Source organism: Ursus americanus, chromosome 4 (genome assembly GCF_024610735.1).
Source record: "Ursus americanus isolate L20-20 chromosome 4, mUrsAme1.1.p, whole genome shotgun sequence".
NCBI lineage: Eukaryota > Metazoa > Chordata > Mammalia > Carnivora > Ursidae > Ursus > Ursus americanus.
In genome coordinates this window covers 49,640,125-49,656,999 of record NC_142130.1, presented here as the reverse complement: position 1 = coordinate 49,656,999, position 16,875 = coordinate 49,640,125, and the positions used below count along the sequence as shown (strand labels likewise).

General features: G+C 37.2%; 1 protein-coding gene across 7 annotated transcripts in view; it reads right to left on the bottom strand.

Moving 5' to 3' along the window:
- CBLB (Cbl proto-oncogene B) overlaps positions 1-16,875 on the bottom strand; it is a 218,850-nt gene that overhangs the window by 124,556 nt on the left and 77,419 nt on the right. For all 7 annotated transcript variants that reach the window (XR_015724219.1, XM_045785283.2, XM_045785279.2 and 4 more), the window contains exon 4: positions 3,394-3,540. Coding sequence is in view for 6 of the 7 variants with exons in the window: in XM_045785283.2 (XP_045641239.1) it covers positions 3,394-3,540 (147 nt within the window). In the remaining variant the exon portion in view is untranslated. The remainder of the gene's footprint in view (positions 1-3,393; positions 3,541-16,875) is intronic.

The window sequence follows — 16,875 nt, the reverse complement described above, 5'->3', positions numbered from 1 at the left end:
AAACACAAGAAACAAGTACTGGTGAGGATGTGGAGAAAAAGGAACCCTCATGCACTGTTGGTGGGAACGCAAACTGGTGCAGCCATTTGTGGAACATAGTATGGAAGTTCCTCAAAAAACTAAAATTAGAATTACCATATGATTCAGTAATTCCCCTACTGGGTATTTACCCAAAGAATATAAAAACACTAATTTGAAAAGATATGCACCCCTAAGTTATTGCAGCATTATTTGTAATAGCCAAGATATGGAAGCAGCCCAAGTGTCCATCATTGATGAATGGATAAAGAAGATGTGTGTATGTGTACAATGGAATATTACTCAGCCATAAAAAGATTACAACCCTGCCATTTGCAACAACATAGACAGATCTAAAGGTTTAATGCTTAAAAAGTCAATCAGAGAAAGACAAACACCAAATGATTCTACTTATATGTGGAATTTAAGAAACAAAACAAATGAACAAAAAAAAAAGAGAGAGAGAGAAAGAGAGACAAAAAAACTCTTAAAATAGAGAACAAAGAGAAGGTGGGTGGGGGGATTAAGTGAACTAGGTGATGGGGATTAAGAACACACTTACTGTAATGAGCATTGAGTAATGTATAGAATTGTTGAATCACTATATTATACTCTTGAAACTAATATGACATCTATGTTAATTATACTGGAAATAAAATTAAAAAAAAATAAAAATAAAATAAAGACATTTTTTTCTTGCTTCCTGTTTTTATGAGGCCTGAGTACCAAATCTGCCTTTAGGAGTTTTGCAAAATCTTTTGAAAAACATTTTTTTCCCAATTTTAATTCAATTTTGGTATCTAATGATGACAGTTACTTTGAAAAAAAATTACAATAATACTCCTTAAGCTTAAAAACTGCTTTATAAAAATCATAACCTGATTGGCTGTTTTTAGAACTAACTCCTCAATGATTCTGTTTTTGGAAACAATAATGCTCTCAAATTTAAAGGCACTGGTTAGATCAAATGAAAGCATTCTCACATGGCCTCAATGTGTAGCGAGATAAATGACAGAAAAGCTTCCATATGAGAAGTTATGCAAAAATATAAACTAGTATTAGAGCATAAGGAAGATAAAAGAATTCAACCTTTTGAAAGGCTACATCATTCATGCATTTGCTTATTCATTCAATAAAATATTGTGAAATAAGGCAAAAACCCGCAGAGAATAGAAAGATGGTTTCTCCAATGATCTAATAAAAGAATCATTAATTTTGATGATATGGAAATATGTCTGAGTTCCAGAAGGAGCTTTAAATTTGGCTCTCATCCCAAAAGTAAAATGTTAAAGAAAAATGAAACAGCTTTCTCAAGTAAGTGAAGACAGGAGAAAAAGGTATAAAGGTTTGGGAGGTATGGAGAGTATTTAATCAGTATTTCAAGACTCCCCCATTTGATTTAATAGTGATTTCACTCATGTAGCACTTGGGCAGAAAAGCCAGTCCCTTAAAGTCTATGGTTATAAATAAAGGGAAATAAAGAGGTCTCAAATGCATAATTCTCTGTGGCTAGAGGTACCAGCAAAACAAACTCTTTTCTTAAAAAAAAAAAAAATGTGTGAGCAATCTTTCCATTTTTTTTTTACTGACCTTTTGACAAGCAAACAATTTCATAACTCACCAGAATTTTCAGTTTTCAAAAAGAAATACCACAAACATTTTGGCTTACAAAATTTCTTAAAATTTTAAGATAAAGCAGATTTTGAAGGTTAACAACTGTTTGCATTAGGTTCAAACTGTTAATATACGAGCTGTGCCGTCCATATTGCAGCAAATGTTGAGAACTGGAAGAGATAATGCTAAGTGAAATAAGTCAAGCAGAGAAAGACAATTATCATATGATTTCTCTCATCTATGGAACATAAGAACTAGGAAGATCGGTAGGGGAAGAAAGGGATAAAGAAAGGGGGGGTAATCAGAAGGGGGAATGAAGCATGAGAGACTATGGGCTCCGAGAAACAAACTGAGGGCTTCAGAGGGGAGGGGGTGGGGGAATGGGATAGGCTGGTGATGGGTAGTAAGGAGGGCACGTATCATGGTGCACTGGGTGTTATACGCAACTAATGAATCATCGAACTTTACATCAGAAACCAGGGATGTACTGTATGGTGACTAACATAATATAATAAAAAAACATTAAAAAAAAATATTTGAGCTGTGACTTTAAGAAACCCTCTCAGTTCGGACTCCCAGAATTGTGGTCACAAATACATAATTAGCATACTTTTGGCTGTTATTCTAATTTAGATGAAGATGACCCTTTCCTTTTAATTTCACATTTGTGAATGGATATAGGAGCATTATAAATAGCTAGATTTCTGGAATACAAAATGTCCATGTTAGTGGAAATAACAGTATTTCCCCCTTTAGTGCCAAAAAAAAAACCATTCAGAATTACATTTTATTTAAGAAACATGGAAAGGGGTTTAATATTTTCGAAGCCAAAAGTTACGAAGCTAAGCATTTAGCACTCAGATAAGCATAGCACTTCATAAAGGGGGGGAAAAGGAAACCCACTGTTCCAGTTAATTCACCAGCATCAAAGGACTAAGACCATCAAAAGTATTTACCAACATTTTATAGGTCTCATTTCACCAGTTAAAGTATAAATACAGACTTTAACTAGAGCATGAAAACGATAATCTACGTGTAAGCAATCACTCTTCCCCTTCACACTCAGCCTGGGTTCTGCCTGCTCTCGAGGACATTCTGAGGGGGCTCACCAAAGTTCTTGTCTGGGGGGGGAAGTACCTAAAGGAAATCATCTTTATCTGCTACTTTCTGATAACATGATCCTCATTTCTCTGTCTTGTTTACACACTTACTCTCTGTGCAATGATACAAAGAAAGCCTAAACTGGGGTGCCATGGCTTTCTCTCCCACCTAAATATCAGGTCTCAACCAAACTTACACATCACCTCCTCTGAGAAGCAGTCCTTGATTCATTCAGTCATGAAGCAACGGCTGCCCTCTCTGAATTGCCAGAACAATTTATTTGTGCCATTTTGAAAGCATCTATCCCTTGCTGCTTTCTATTGTGCATATGTGTCTTAAGTGTGTACTAAGTCGTAAAAAGTTGTGAGCTTCTGAGAGATTCCATCTTACATACCTTTGTTCCTTAGAGCAAACTAACTCAGTGAATGCGCATCAAGTAAATATAGTATAACTGATACGTGCTTTGCAATAACATAAAACTATTCAGTTATTAAAGCATAGTTTTGGTGGCTGAACAGAAAAATTAGCAATCAAAACACTCATCAAAAATGCACAAGTACAGTCTCAAAATATTTGAGTAAAATCTATACCATATGGAACTGGAGGCAGGACTAGGTCATTCTTCAAAAATCGATGCAGACTATAATGATCTGTACTTACTTGTCTCCAAAAAACTTTCTCCAGAATTCAGCAGCATCTGCTTTCGTGATACGAAAGTTATCTCCCTGGAACTGCCCATTGGGAAAGATGGCTTTGATTTCTGCCAGCATGTGACTGAAGATAAGGGACAGTTTTGTAAGATTTCGCCTGTGGACAGAAGGGGGGAAAATGAAAAAAAATAAATAAATATATGTGCAAGTTTTAATGGGCATATATATTACAATAAATAAAACTGTGTACTACAGTACTAACACGGGTCTTGCTGGCGGACCATGAACCTCAACTTAATAATGTATCTAAAACCAACGTTCACACAAGCTATCCATTTAAATTCCTAAGAGGCTTTCACTTTATTATTCACCCATGTGTTCATTTAACATAAACATGACCAAGATAAATTACATGATTTCAATGAGCTCGCAGTTTAATGGAAGAGATGCACTCCTGAAAAAATTATAATCAAATATACACGCTAAACACAAAAGACAGAGGGACTACTTCTACATGGGGGAATGAGGAAAGATCTGTCATTAGGGGAGAATCTAGGAAGATTAAGCAGTTTGATAGATGAAAGACGTGGAGTGAAGGGGAGGAAGGGAAGGAAGGGAAGGGAAGGAGAAGGTATTGAGGCAGCAAGAGCTTCCATACAGAAGCAGAGAGGGACAGAATAGAATGCTCTGTGTCATAGACAGGTTCAGCCCGGCTAGAGCAGAGCAGGTCTAGAAGGAGATGGCATGACACAGGATGAAAAGCTTTGGTGGGGACAGGACATAAAGAGGCACCTGAAACAATGAACAAACTCTTTGTCAATAGGCTTTCTACTCCCCCCGAGAAATGAGAGTTTCCAGTGATGGGTCCAGACACGTGCATATTTCAGAAGCTCCCTGTTAAGAGCCACTGCTAGAAGGAAGGGGGAGCCAAAATGGGTTAAAAAGATGGAGCACATGATTAAATCTGTTTTAGAAAGAAAAAGTTATGATGGTATGAAAAAAGAAAAATGGGGGCGCCTGGGTGGCTGAGTCGTTAAGCATCTGCCTTCGACTCAGGGTGTGATCCCGGCGTTCTGGGATCGAGCCCCATATCAGGCTCCTCCACTGGGAGCCTGCTTCTTCCTCTCCCACTCCCCCTGCTTGTGTTCCCTCTCTTGCTCGCTGTCTGTCAAATAAATAAATAAGTTCTTAAAAAAAATGGTTTGGAATGGAGGGAAGGCAGGTGTCAGCTCCATTCTAATTACCATAGTAAGTTCTGGGGATTCTGACAGGATTTAAAACGTGATTCAAAACATGATTCACACTTCAAAATACTACTATCACGGGCACTCCTTCCTGCCACTTCCTAAGAAGTTTACATTACGTTAATCAGTCCAAAACTGCTAGTACTGATCAGTAAAGTAACAACTGAAATATAGAACACTGAAGAACGTGTCAGTTTTGAACTGACCTTGCTTCTTTATATTCCTGTTTGCTCAGAATCACCAGAATGCAATAGGTACATATATAATACCACTATTTTGAAGCTTCAGCTGCTTTTGTGGGTGTGTTGAGGGGTCAGGATGTGAAGATGGGGAGGAGGCAATTGCTTTAGGACTAAAAGTAGATATGGAGGATAATTAGTAGAGAAAGCCATCAAGTCTGCAATGCATTTAAAACCTTACAATGTTTCAATAGGCTTAGGACACCAAGACGTGCTTCTTTGCCTCATAGTCACTCACATATCTGTGCTTAAGGACCTTCAGATAATAAGCGAAAACATGTTAGGTACCTAAGAGATCATATAATATGCACGTGTCAATAAAGTCAATGAGTATCACTCTTTTGAAAACATTTAGAAAAGAAGCCAAAAACTTCCCATGTAAGATGAATACAGAATGAATGAAGGTACTCCTGATAAAAAGTGGGAAAAGTAGAAATGAAAGGAAAGCAGTAGTATAATCTAGGCCTCAATGGATTCCTCTGTATTGGAAAACCAAAAATGTCCCAATTTCCACTATGTTTATAAACTATGAGAAGATTTATGAGAAAGAAGAATTAGAATTTTAGGCCATATTTTAATGGCTGACGGGCAACAATAAACAATCTGCAAAATTGTTATGGTTACACATAACGTTCTACCATTTTCTTAGATTCAGCCACACTTTCACACAATCAGCCTAATCGGAATGTGAAAGCTCTTTAGTCGAATCTTTGATCTTCTCATTTATGTCAACACATCCTCATTTAGATGATGGTAGACACAAGAAATTCAGTTGTAGGAAATGAAAACCGAACTACTGAACTAGATCAAAAGGAAGAATCATGGCCAGTACAAACTGCAACGGACTTTTGAAATTTGACTTTAAGGAAGGGCATAAAGTTCTTTTAGAAAATCTGCAACAAATTTATTTATATCATTAGGCAAAAGGGTTAATTTTCCACCAAACTTCCAGCTGATACATACAAGAGAAAAAAGAGAAGTCAAGATGGCTATAATTAGGGTAAACCAACTGTTCCTTATGTCTGAACCGGTTGCTCTCCATGCCTTTATGTCTTTGTTCTTTAATCATAATCATATCCAAATGGTTTTCATTTTTGTTAGATCTAAAGTCTGAAGCACAAAGCCAGTGATTACCCATCTCAGCTATGTGATCGACTGGCTACAAGACACTATACTTTAAAGCAGAAATAGTAACATGCTATCTTTATAATGTATAGTCTAGAAGCCCTAGTAATCACTAATACCTTTTTAACTAATCACTTTCTAATTATAAAATATGTGAAAGAGGGGTGCCTGAGTGGCACAGTCAGTTAAGCATCTGACTTCAGCTCAGGTCATGGTCTCAGGGACCTGGGATCAAGTCCCACATCTGGCCCCCCGCTCAGCAGGGAGTCTGCTTCTCCCTCTTCCTCTGCCCCCCAACTCGTGTGCGCTTCATCTCTTTCTCTAATAAATAAAATCTTTAAAAATAAATAAAATGTGTGAAAGAGTTCAATTTTCTTATTCCTACAAATAGATCACATTTTTTACTTTTTGCACAAACTACAGCAGTGGAAAAAGATATATGTTCCTTTAGTCTTTTTAAACTCAAATTCAAGTTGTTAAAAATATGTGAAAGCAACAGTTTTGCATTACCTTAATTTTCACAGACCAGAATATATATTTATTTTATATCTAATTTTTTTTTTAAAGATTTTATTTATTTATTTATTCGACAGAGATAGAGACAGCCAGCGAGAGAGGGAACACAAGCAGGCGGAGTGGGAGAGGAAGAAGCAGGCTCATAGCAGAGGAGCCTGATGTGGGGCTCGATCCCATAACACTGGGATCACGCCCTGAGCCAAAGGCAGACGCTTAACCGCTGTGCCACCCAGGCGCCCCTTTATATCTAATTTTTAAATACACACATCTACCACATATATGTAAATGATCACCTTGAAAATCCATTATTTAAAAGATCAATGTTTTTAGAGGTTGCAATCCACTTAATTGTACTATCCAATGTCATTTAAATTTATTATCACAGTATGTGGTTTTTGTCTTTTAATTATGGGGTTTTGCTGTTGTTCAGCATTATTTTGCCATATATTATGTGCTTTCTTTAATTCCCCATCCCACTTTTTCTTTTTTAAATAACTTCCAATTTTGAAAACAAAATCCAAGAATATAGTCATCTCTAACCATCTAGACACAGAAGAAAGGCAACAACAACTCACATCTTCTTTATCGATGAAATGTTTTTTCCTGTTATGAAATTTTTCCCTACGCGGCCAATTTTCCCTAAGCCCATGAACTGCTGCTCAACATAACACCAAAATGATGACTGCTTAATAAAGGATTTGATAATTACTAATTAAGAATATGTTTCTATCACTGAAATTCCCCTACCTCCAAGCACCTAAAGAAATAAAAAAACTTCATCCACAATGACTCAATAATCTTATAAGCATAACTTTAATTTTACAAAGAATTTTGCAACACTCTCACATATAAGAGAAACTTCATTTTGACTAATTACTACCACATATCTGCTATTAACCATCACGAGCTAAGCCATTTTTAAAATTTGGTGAAGTTTTGTATGAAATTTTGTTAATTAAGAAATAAGGTTTCAAAAAGAAGTATCTTGAAATACCAGCTAATCAAAAGTAGCTTCCAGATGGCAATTATTAGAGGAAACCTGAAGAAGAGGAAGGGAGGGAGGAGGAGAAGGAAAGCTAGCTACATTACTTAAAAAAACATGAAATGCATTAGCAGTATCAAAGATATTGTCTACGATGGGGCGCCTGGGTAGCTCAGTGGGTCAAGCGTCTTACTCTTGATTTTGGCTCAGATCATGATCTCAACGTCATGAGATGGAGCTCCCTGTCGAGCTCCGGGCTAGGCTGGAGCTTGCTTAAGAGCCTCAAAATCCTCTCTCACCCTCTGCCTCCCTGCCCCCACCCACTCTCACTTTCTACCTCTCTCTCTCTCTGCCTCTTTAAAGAAGATCCAAAAAAAAAAAAAAAAAAGAATATTGCCTACCAAAGCAAGGTACCTCTTTTTATCCTGGATTCGGCTGCCTAATATTGTATGAATCAATTTATCCAAAAGTCAAGCTACCGTACTGCACAGAATGTGAGGCTGAAACAGAGTGAATTAGCATGACTTCTAGAATGATGGAGTTTCTCTGCTTACGATAAATCTCAGTAGCTTACGGTGGCTACAGCCAACCTCAGAGACTGGAGGCACACACTGTTTGACATGGGAGGACACAAGCCTACACTTAATAAACGTAGTATGTTGTATGGGACAAAAAGACATGGATAGATTATCATGATACAATATGGAGGGGGAACACAGCAACTATAGCCATCTTGGGATGATGAATTAAACTTGAAAAATGGACAAAAAATATATCAGGATTTGATTAGTGGCCTCCACTAAATGTGGGAGACACACAAAGAATGTAATCTGATCAGATTACATGGAGTCCTTGCATTTTCTCCATTCAAGAAACAGCTGTGTCATAAATCAAGGAAGAAATAAAAAGCTTTAAAGGGTGAATTAGTGAAAAACTTCAAAAGACACTGTATCAGCGAGGTCCAAAGTTTGCAAGAATGTACTACCGTTGGTAGAAGAAACAGGAGATCATTTTTTATCCAAAAACAATTAATAATTCAATTCTCACATTTAAAAGGTAGAACATGCTCTTCTTCATCTTTCCAAGGTGAAACTAATTCAACATAAAAAGAAAGGCAGGACATAAAGAATATAAACAGTGGCATTTAAAATGAGACTCACGTCCAGTTAAAAAGCAATTTCCATTCACTGTATTTCTGACGCAGTGCCCTCCGAGATAGGTTTAGAGACTTACTTCACACTGGTTTTGACCTTGGGAACATTTCGATTCCTAAGAAAGTGAGGAGACTAAGCTGATGTAAGCCTTGCCTTTCATTTCTCCCTCATGGGAACAGAGACTATTATTAAGATGGATCCTGAGAGCCTTAAATGAAACTGGATCTTACCCACTCCCTGCCCAAATGCTTTCAAGTTTCCAATATTGCTAAGGGGAGTGTGAGGCAGTTACCAATGAAAACTCAGTCTCCTCCAAGTCCTAAGAGAAGTAAAGAGCGTGAGCAGAAACTCACTAACCGAGCAGGGGAAAGGACACCTTTTCAAGTGTTCCAGGTTACTTTTTAGAAACTGAATGGCTCACTTAAAAAGGAAGTTAGCAAACTATGTCAGTCCGAAAACTGCACTAAATTGGGCAACTAAGGAAGGTCTTCTTCCTCTGTTAAAGGATCCATCATCTATCACTAATATGGCTGGGGAGGCCAAGCCTGAAATTGTGGCTGGGAAAGATGAACCCTGGGCATCCTTTGATGGTATACTTTTTTTGGTGGTATACTTTTCAGTGTGTTGCCTGCGAAGGTCTATTAAGAAGAGCAAGACGCTAGCTCTCAAAATAAGGATGCTGCTCTCACAGTAAATAAATTTCCTTTCTAAAACAGTTTTAAATAGACAATTTATAAATGCCTTACTCAAACCTAGGTCAAACATGAAATATGCCTACTACATTCAAATATAATATCCTTTGACAAGTTCCCAGGTGACATTCAAAACATATTCTGCTGAATTTGTCAACTATCCTATCCTGAAGTTTGATCATACTAGGTTCATATCCTTACTCTTGTACAAGTTGCTTAACTGGTCTGTCTGCATCAGTTTCCTCACCCTTAAAATTTTAGACAAAAATGCCTGTCTCACTGCATTGTTATACGTAAATAAGGTATGTAGATAAGAGCCTAACATATCAAATTTTAAAAACAATTAATAAGAGTTATTATTAACTCTACCTACTACTTCTGTTTAAAAGTAGAAGTATCATTAATCTTTCTTCCTTTTCCCATATATTATTATTGTCCATTAAATTGATGGCCATTTTAATAAGGCAAAAATCATCATTCTCACTTTATTAAGATGATCAATTGTCAATGGTAGCCTTTTATAGTCCACAGCAAACAATGGACAAGTATTCGATTCATTCATCCAGTCACTTATTCCACCAATCTGGAGTGTTATCTATAGATACTAGGTTTGGTTTAGGCCCAGTTAATGAAAAGATGATGGCACAATCCTACTTTTTATGAATTTAGGGGGCTCAGACATCTCCAAAGGCACCAGACAGTGCAGTAGGAATAACTGTGAAAGAACCAGAACAAAAGTGGTAATCAGTGAGAGAGGCAGAGGGATTTATAACTTCTGGGGTGATGCAGAACTGACCAGAATGTGGCCCTGCATCGGGTAGCTACAGTACGGTGAGTGTTACGGAAGCTAGGAAGTCGATTAACTCCAAGGGTGAATAGGGTCATTTGTGTGGCTCTTGAAATTTCCAAGGATTATGACAGTTTGCATGAAGAAAAGGACAATAAACCTTATCTCAATATATTCAAAAAAGCTTCCCAAATAATTTTTTTTTAATATCAGTTAAAAAATACTGTGGCAATGCCAAAGTGGAGTTAACAACAGTTCTTCGGTGATTCCAACAGTTTTAACATCTCTGGTGATGCTGACAATTTTATATGGAAAATTTATTATGAGAACCTACTACTGTATGATATGATCACTAGTACTTTCAAGTGGTTTAAAAGCTTAACAATATCCACTTCAATAAAGAAAGCTCTTTTGTCTTTAGTATGGGCTGTCTTTTGATTAAACCTAATCTGTAACAAGCATCCTTTTGTAAAATAAAAGTTAAAAATGTAAACCAGTCTATTACTTGAGAGAGAAAAGAAAAAATCCATTTCTACATTCTTTTTTATTTAGGATAAAATACAATGAAAGTTCTGTGAACTAAGTGGAAAGTCAACTTAGAGATTTATACAGAAGCAACCAGTACACAGAACTCTCTTTTCTTCGTTAGGTTTTTGCCCAAAAGAAAAAGAAACCTTAAAAGTTCAAACTGTACTTCTGACCTGGGGTAATGTGATAAAAGACCAGTCTCGTCAACAAACAAAACAAAGTTGACCTGAAGCAACACTTTTTCTTTTTTTAATCTAGATTTTCAGTTCTTTGCAATGCCCTATAAACCACCATGAGGAAAAAAAAAAAATTACAGTGAGGTAGAAAGCTAAATTATGTTAATTAGTAAGTATTAGTTGCTTCTAATGGAAAAATTTCAATTATCTTTCACTTGCTATACTCCCTATTCCACATTTTTATTTTTCATCACATTTGACACCTTAAGGATGGCTTTTTTTTTTTACGCAATCGAACATGGTTTTAAATTTTCCTAAAATAATATTTCCTTCAAGGATTTCTACTGTCCGTGGGACAGGGCTCCCTTTCTGCCATTTCTCACACCACCTCTCCGTGCTCTCCTCCAGCTATCCAGTAGTTTATTTTCCTGCTCCACGCCTTGCGTTGACCCATCTCTTTCTCCTCTCTGATACCAAGGTCCTATGCGTCAGCCTGTTGAACTTTCACCTGCACCACTTTATGTCAGAGTACTCCCACGGTACCTTCCCTGTACTCCTTTCTCAGATGTGCTCTATCGGATGCCACCTCCACCACTTCCTATTACGTGCCACAGCACAAAGGTTCCTCTGAAAAGCAGCATGGTTATTTTATAGACACACTGCATTTCACTTCCACCAGATCAAAACTTTTTTTTTTTTGAGAAGATAAACTCTTATTATACTTTTAAAAGCTTCTTACGCACAACAGATATTCAATAAATGTTCATTTCAAGGATCTTGGAAATATTTAAGAAAGCTTTTCCATGGGACGCCTGGATGGCTCAGTCGGTTAAGCGGCTGCCTTCGGCTCAGGGCGTGATCTCCTGGGATGGAGCCCGCATCGGGCTCCCTGCTCAGTAAGGAGCGTGCTCCTCCCTCTCCCTGCTGCTCCCCCTGCTTGTGCTCGCTCTCTGTCAAATAAATAAATAATTTTTTTTTTCTTTTTTTTTTAAAGTTTTTCCAGAAGGCAAAACAGGGCTAATGAACAGATAGATAGGAGCAGTATATAAAAAGTTTATAAAAACGCCACTTAGTAAACCATCAATTTTCCAAACCTTGATGAAAAGAAACTTTTACCAAAAGCTGCTTTAAGAAATAAAAATCTGGGGTTTAACTATAAATTGGAGAAAAATCTTTGTTCTGGGAGTTTTAAGATCTTTTTTCTCCCCCCTTTTTAAAAATTTCCTAGTGAATGGAAATATAATACCAGCAAGCTGGAGGAAATCAGTGCTACATCCCCCATGTGTAGTTTCCAGAACCTCAAGCAAACTGAACACATATGCTGTACTTTCTGAGGAAGCATTACATAGTTTCCCATTACATTAACTGTTCCTGACAGCTACTTCCTCCTTTTGGCTCTGGAATTTTCCTTATTGATACCTTTGTCCCACTCCAACCCTGCTCTCTTGGAGCAACTGAAAGACAAAAGAGAATAAAGCTCATCTCTCCAGTGCTCACATTGTGTGTTTACCAGCAGAAAAAAGCTAAAATCATGAGATTGTTTTTTCCATCTTTTCCCCTGGGGTTAAAATGATCTTCATTCACATGACTGTGGGAAATATAAACACCATTTTTCCAAGCAATTCTCATTTATTTTTGGTATAATCTGATGTGGATACTGCATTCTAACACTCTGTATGTGTGTGCGTATGCCAGAAAATCAAAGAGTGAGGTGAAAAAAAGGATAATAAATAGTAGGCCCAGGACAGTCTTAGTTCTATTAAAAGCTGAATATCACATTATAGATAAATAGAAAAAATTATAGGATATACACAAAAAGACACAAATAGTAGTAATTTCTGGATAGTTTACAACTATTCTTGTCTTTAAATTTTCCAATTTTCAACAAGAAACAAAAGCGCCATTGAAGAACCATTCTACCGATGTTCTCAGGCAAACCTTCTGTACCTGTGGAAGAGTGAACAGATCTCCACGCCCACGGCAATGTCCCCATCCTGCGGCAGGCCCCACGACATCCAGGCTGCTTTGGCTCTCAAGTCGAGAAGGCATCTCTGGTGCAGTCACCCCAAACCTTCTACTTGACCACTGACTCTCAATTTTCTAAAACATATTAGCCTTTGGCCACAGTACATTCACCAATGGCACACTAGTATTTTTCCAAATCCCTCTCTAAAGGAAGGCCTCAGTTACAATTTCACATTTTTAGAACATTAAGCAGGGAATACAAAGGTCAGACAATCGAATAGCTGCTAAGCAGAATGAGGAGTCATCTCAATCTGTTAGGTCTCATTATCCTTAAATCTAGTTGATGATTTTATCTCCTACCTTTATGATAGTCCTTAAAAAAAACCCACAATTCAAGTTGAGTTACTTTTAGGAACATAGTTCGATAGCTATACAACAAATTAGTACATCACATATATTCTTTGTCATAAAACAGCATGAAAGTAATTTCTAGTTACACAACCAAAGGATTCCATTACCCACATTTTTTTTCTTCAGCTTACCAAATATATGATATGTATAAATGCTAACAATTCAAGAGAAAGGAGCAAGTTTAGAGGTCTATGGCCTCGCAGAGAAATGCTGGGGTTTTCTTTCTTTCTTCTTTTTTTTTTAAAGATTTTATTTATTTATTTAACAGAGATAGAGACAGCCGGCGAGAGAGGGAACACAAGCAGGGGGAGTGGGAGAGGAAGAAGCAGGCTCATAGCCGAGGAGCCCGATGTGGGGCTGGATCCCATAACGCCAGGATCACGCCCTGAGCTGAAGGCAGACGCTTAACGACTGCGCCACCCAGGCGCCCCATGCTGGGGTTTTCTTAAGCACTGCGTACATGGAGACATTTTTTTCTTTCAGAATGAAAAACAAAAAGGTAAAGCAATCAGAAGAAAACATGGCTGTCATAGTTGTTAGCAGTAGGATTTCCCTGGCCCACCATCAACCTCTTAAACTTTCTGAACATAGATAGCAACAACAGATACATTAAAAAAATTTTTTTAAGGTCTAAGATTTTCTGAAACTGGTAAAAGTTAAACTGGATTTAACTTATCTGCAGCTGAGCGGTGGTGATGGGCCCTTCTCAGACAAGCGGTTTCTACAGTGCCAATAACAAGCCTCATGAAGGACATACTCCAATTTGGTGGAGGAAAACATGGCTCTGTAGTGTAGGGTTCTAGACACAGCCCTGCCTGTCTTATAGCTCCACGATATGAAAAAAAGCTGAAAGCTTCTTATTCAAAAGGTTTTCCTCTATACAGTGAGGTGACTGTGGTACATCATTGCTGAGGTCCCATAACATTCTGAGTCAGTCATCACTTTTACTCCAGCCAGCAGGAGGGGACTAGAGAGCCCTGGCACGACAAAGCCCGTATGCTTTAAACAAAAACCGTGGATCCATTTTATAATCTGCAACTAATACGAAGTAGGAGATGCTATATAACCTCTCCAAGTTACAGACTTTCCTTAATATGGCTCCCTCAGAGATTGCAGAGATCCTGGAGTCAGGAGTCAAAAATCTAACATAGAAAATTGAACTTAGAGTAAACATAAAAAGTCATTAGTATATTTGGAAGCCTTAATTTTTATTCTGTTCCTTACCATAACAGGCATCTCTGGCATTTATCTTTTTTCAACAAGGAGAAATCCTTGAAAAACACTGGCTCTCAGAAGAAAGAAAACCACAAAGCAGCAGAAGTAACAACAAAAAAGGCAATGTAAAAGTTCTGTGTTTCATCTTAATGAATAGTAGAATCTAGGATATTGAAACCATATGAAAAATGTAGACTGGTAAAATAGAATATGCCCACTGGGAAACTTACAGTTTAAAAGTTAATTTTATTTATTTGTTCTTGGTAAGGAAATGTGCTAATACATGTAGTAAGCACAGGATAACAGCAGGTCTAAGAATTTTAACTTTCATCTCAACCAAGAGTTTAGAAACACCCAACCTTAGGGAGACTACTATTGTGTTTAGCAAAGGATGGCTGATCAATAATATGAATCAAACCCCTTTACTACTTCAGTCTGATTGCAAATAGAATAACCCCCATATCGATAAAACCCCCTCAGATACTGGTTTTGGAGTAGAAAGACAAATAGATCTAGTCTACACCCTGAAGGCAGTATGTGACAGTAGTGAAAAGCTCCATCTCCAGAGTCAGATTAACCTAAATTTGAGCTTAAACTATTTAGCAGCTGAATGACCGTGGGTACTAAGCGGTGCCCTCTAAACCTTAGTTTTCTCATCTCTAAAATATGAATTGTGAGAGTACTAATCTCATAGGATTTGTGGAGGATTACAGATGGCCAAAAATTCTTTGTCACTTCTCCCATTGTGAAGTGGTATCTACTTCCCTCCGCCCTGCAGCTGATCTAGGCTATGCCTGGCCTTGATCAACAGAATGGGGTGGAAATGACACTGTGTAAATTCTGAGTCTAGGCCTTAAGAGACCTGCAGTTTCTGCCTTTGCATCTTGGAAAATGGTCTTGGAATTCAGCTGCCATGCTGTGAGGAGACCCAAGCAGTCATGCAGAAAGGCCCTAGTGGGTCCCCAGCTGCAAGGCAGCAACACCTGATAGGTACGGGAGGGAGGCCACTGGACCTTCCAGTTAACCAACACCCGAGCCAACACCATATGAAATCAACCTACAAAATCATAACAAAGAATAATTGTTGTTAATTAAGCCACTAAGTTTTGTGGTGGTTTGATATGCAGCAGTTAAATAATTGGCTTAGGAAACTGACACATAGCAAGTATCTGATAAATATTAATCATTACTAGTACTATTAAGTGCTACTAACTTATAATCATTATCATTAATAGTAGCAGTTGAAAGGAATGGACCCTCTTCTGTCAATATAAGTAACATGGATTTAAAAAAAATCAAACACATTATTTAAGAGTTGTATTTCTACCTAACAAAATATTTTTACACCTTGGGAATTATAAAATTTACAACCTCTTTATTTTCTCTGATACTAAAGCAAACCAACCAAGAGAGACTTTTTTAGACAAAATCTGGACTATACTAATTGGAAAGCAGCCTACTCAGATTTGGATCAGAAGGAATTTACTACAGTTAACTTCCAAAACATATTTATTTATATAACCACACAATGAACTGAACTGCGAAAATACCGTCAGGTAATCCACTGATTTATACTGACAACAGACTTAATTTCTACAAGTCTTAAATGCTCGAAGGCAGAGAATCCCCTTAGTGTTACATGTATGTAAAATGTAAGCAAAGACCTGAAATGTTTATAGACTGTATAGCAAGGTCTTTTAATTGAGCTGCCACTTAAATCCCTTGTTTTTTTAAGATGACTTAACATAACTAGATTTAACATATGTCTAGGTAAGAAATCATCCCAGATTTTGGCTTACCTAGTTCTGTTCAATGAGGTCTCTGCTTAAAAGTCAAGCACTATTAATAATCCCTTACTTAACCACACTGAAGTATACGCACTGATTTTTTTAAGCATAATTCTTTTGGCTTTTGCCTGTACCTACACCATTACTACAATATCACTTGAGAAGATATCTAAAAAATCCTGCTGAACAGATCCCTGAACCTGTCTACCATGTAAATGCTTTTAGTGAAATGGTTATTTGACAGATGTACCGCTATACCCAAAACCTGCAACATTTAATTTATACACTAAGCACGAGAATCAATCATTATTCTTCTCCTGGAGATACCTAGCATTTAAAACTTAATAGAAATAAGAAAATCCTAATATTTAAAAAGTAGAAACCATTTTTAATATTTCAGTTAAACATCAGAATGATGGGAGAAAGACTGTGTATTAACTTATGAAAATTTTATTTCCTGCTTAAGTATTTCTCAAGGAATCAAATATTAGGAGAGAAAGAAAAGCTACAAATAATCTGAAAAGATGAGGCTGTAAAAGCAGCACCAGTTGATCTTTTCATTTGCTGGTATATCTTACTCAGGACGCAGCCCCCACTTCTCTGAAAGTCTAGCTTGTTTGCACAAATGTAAGTTCTCCCTGTTTTTTAGACTAATTTTATATGTATAGAAA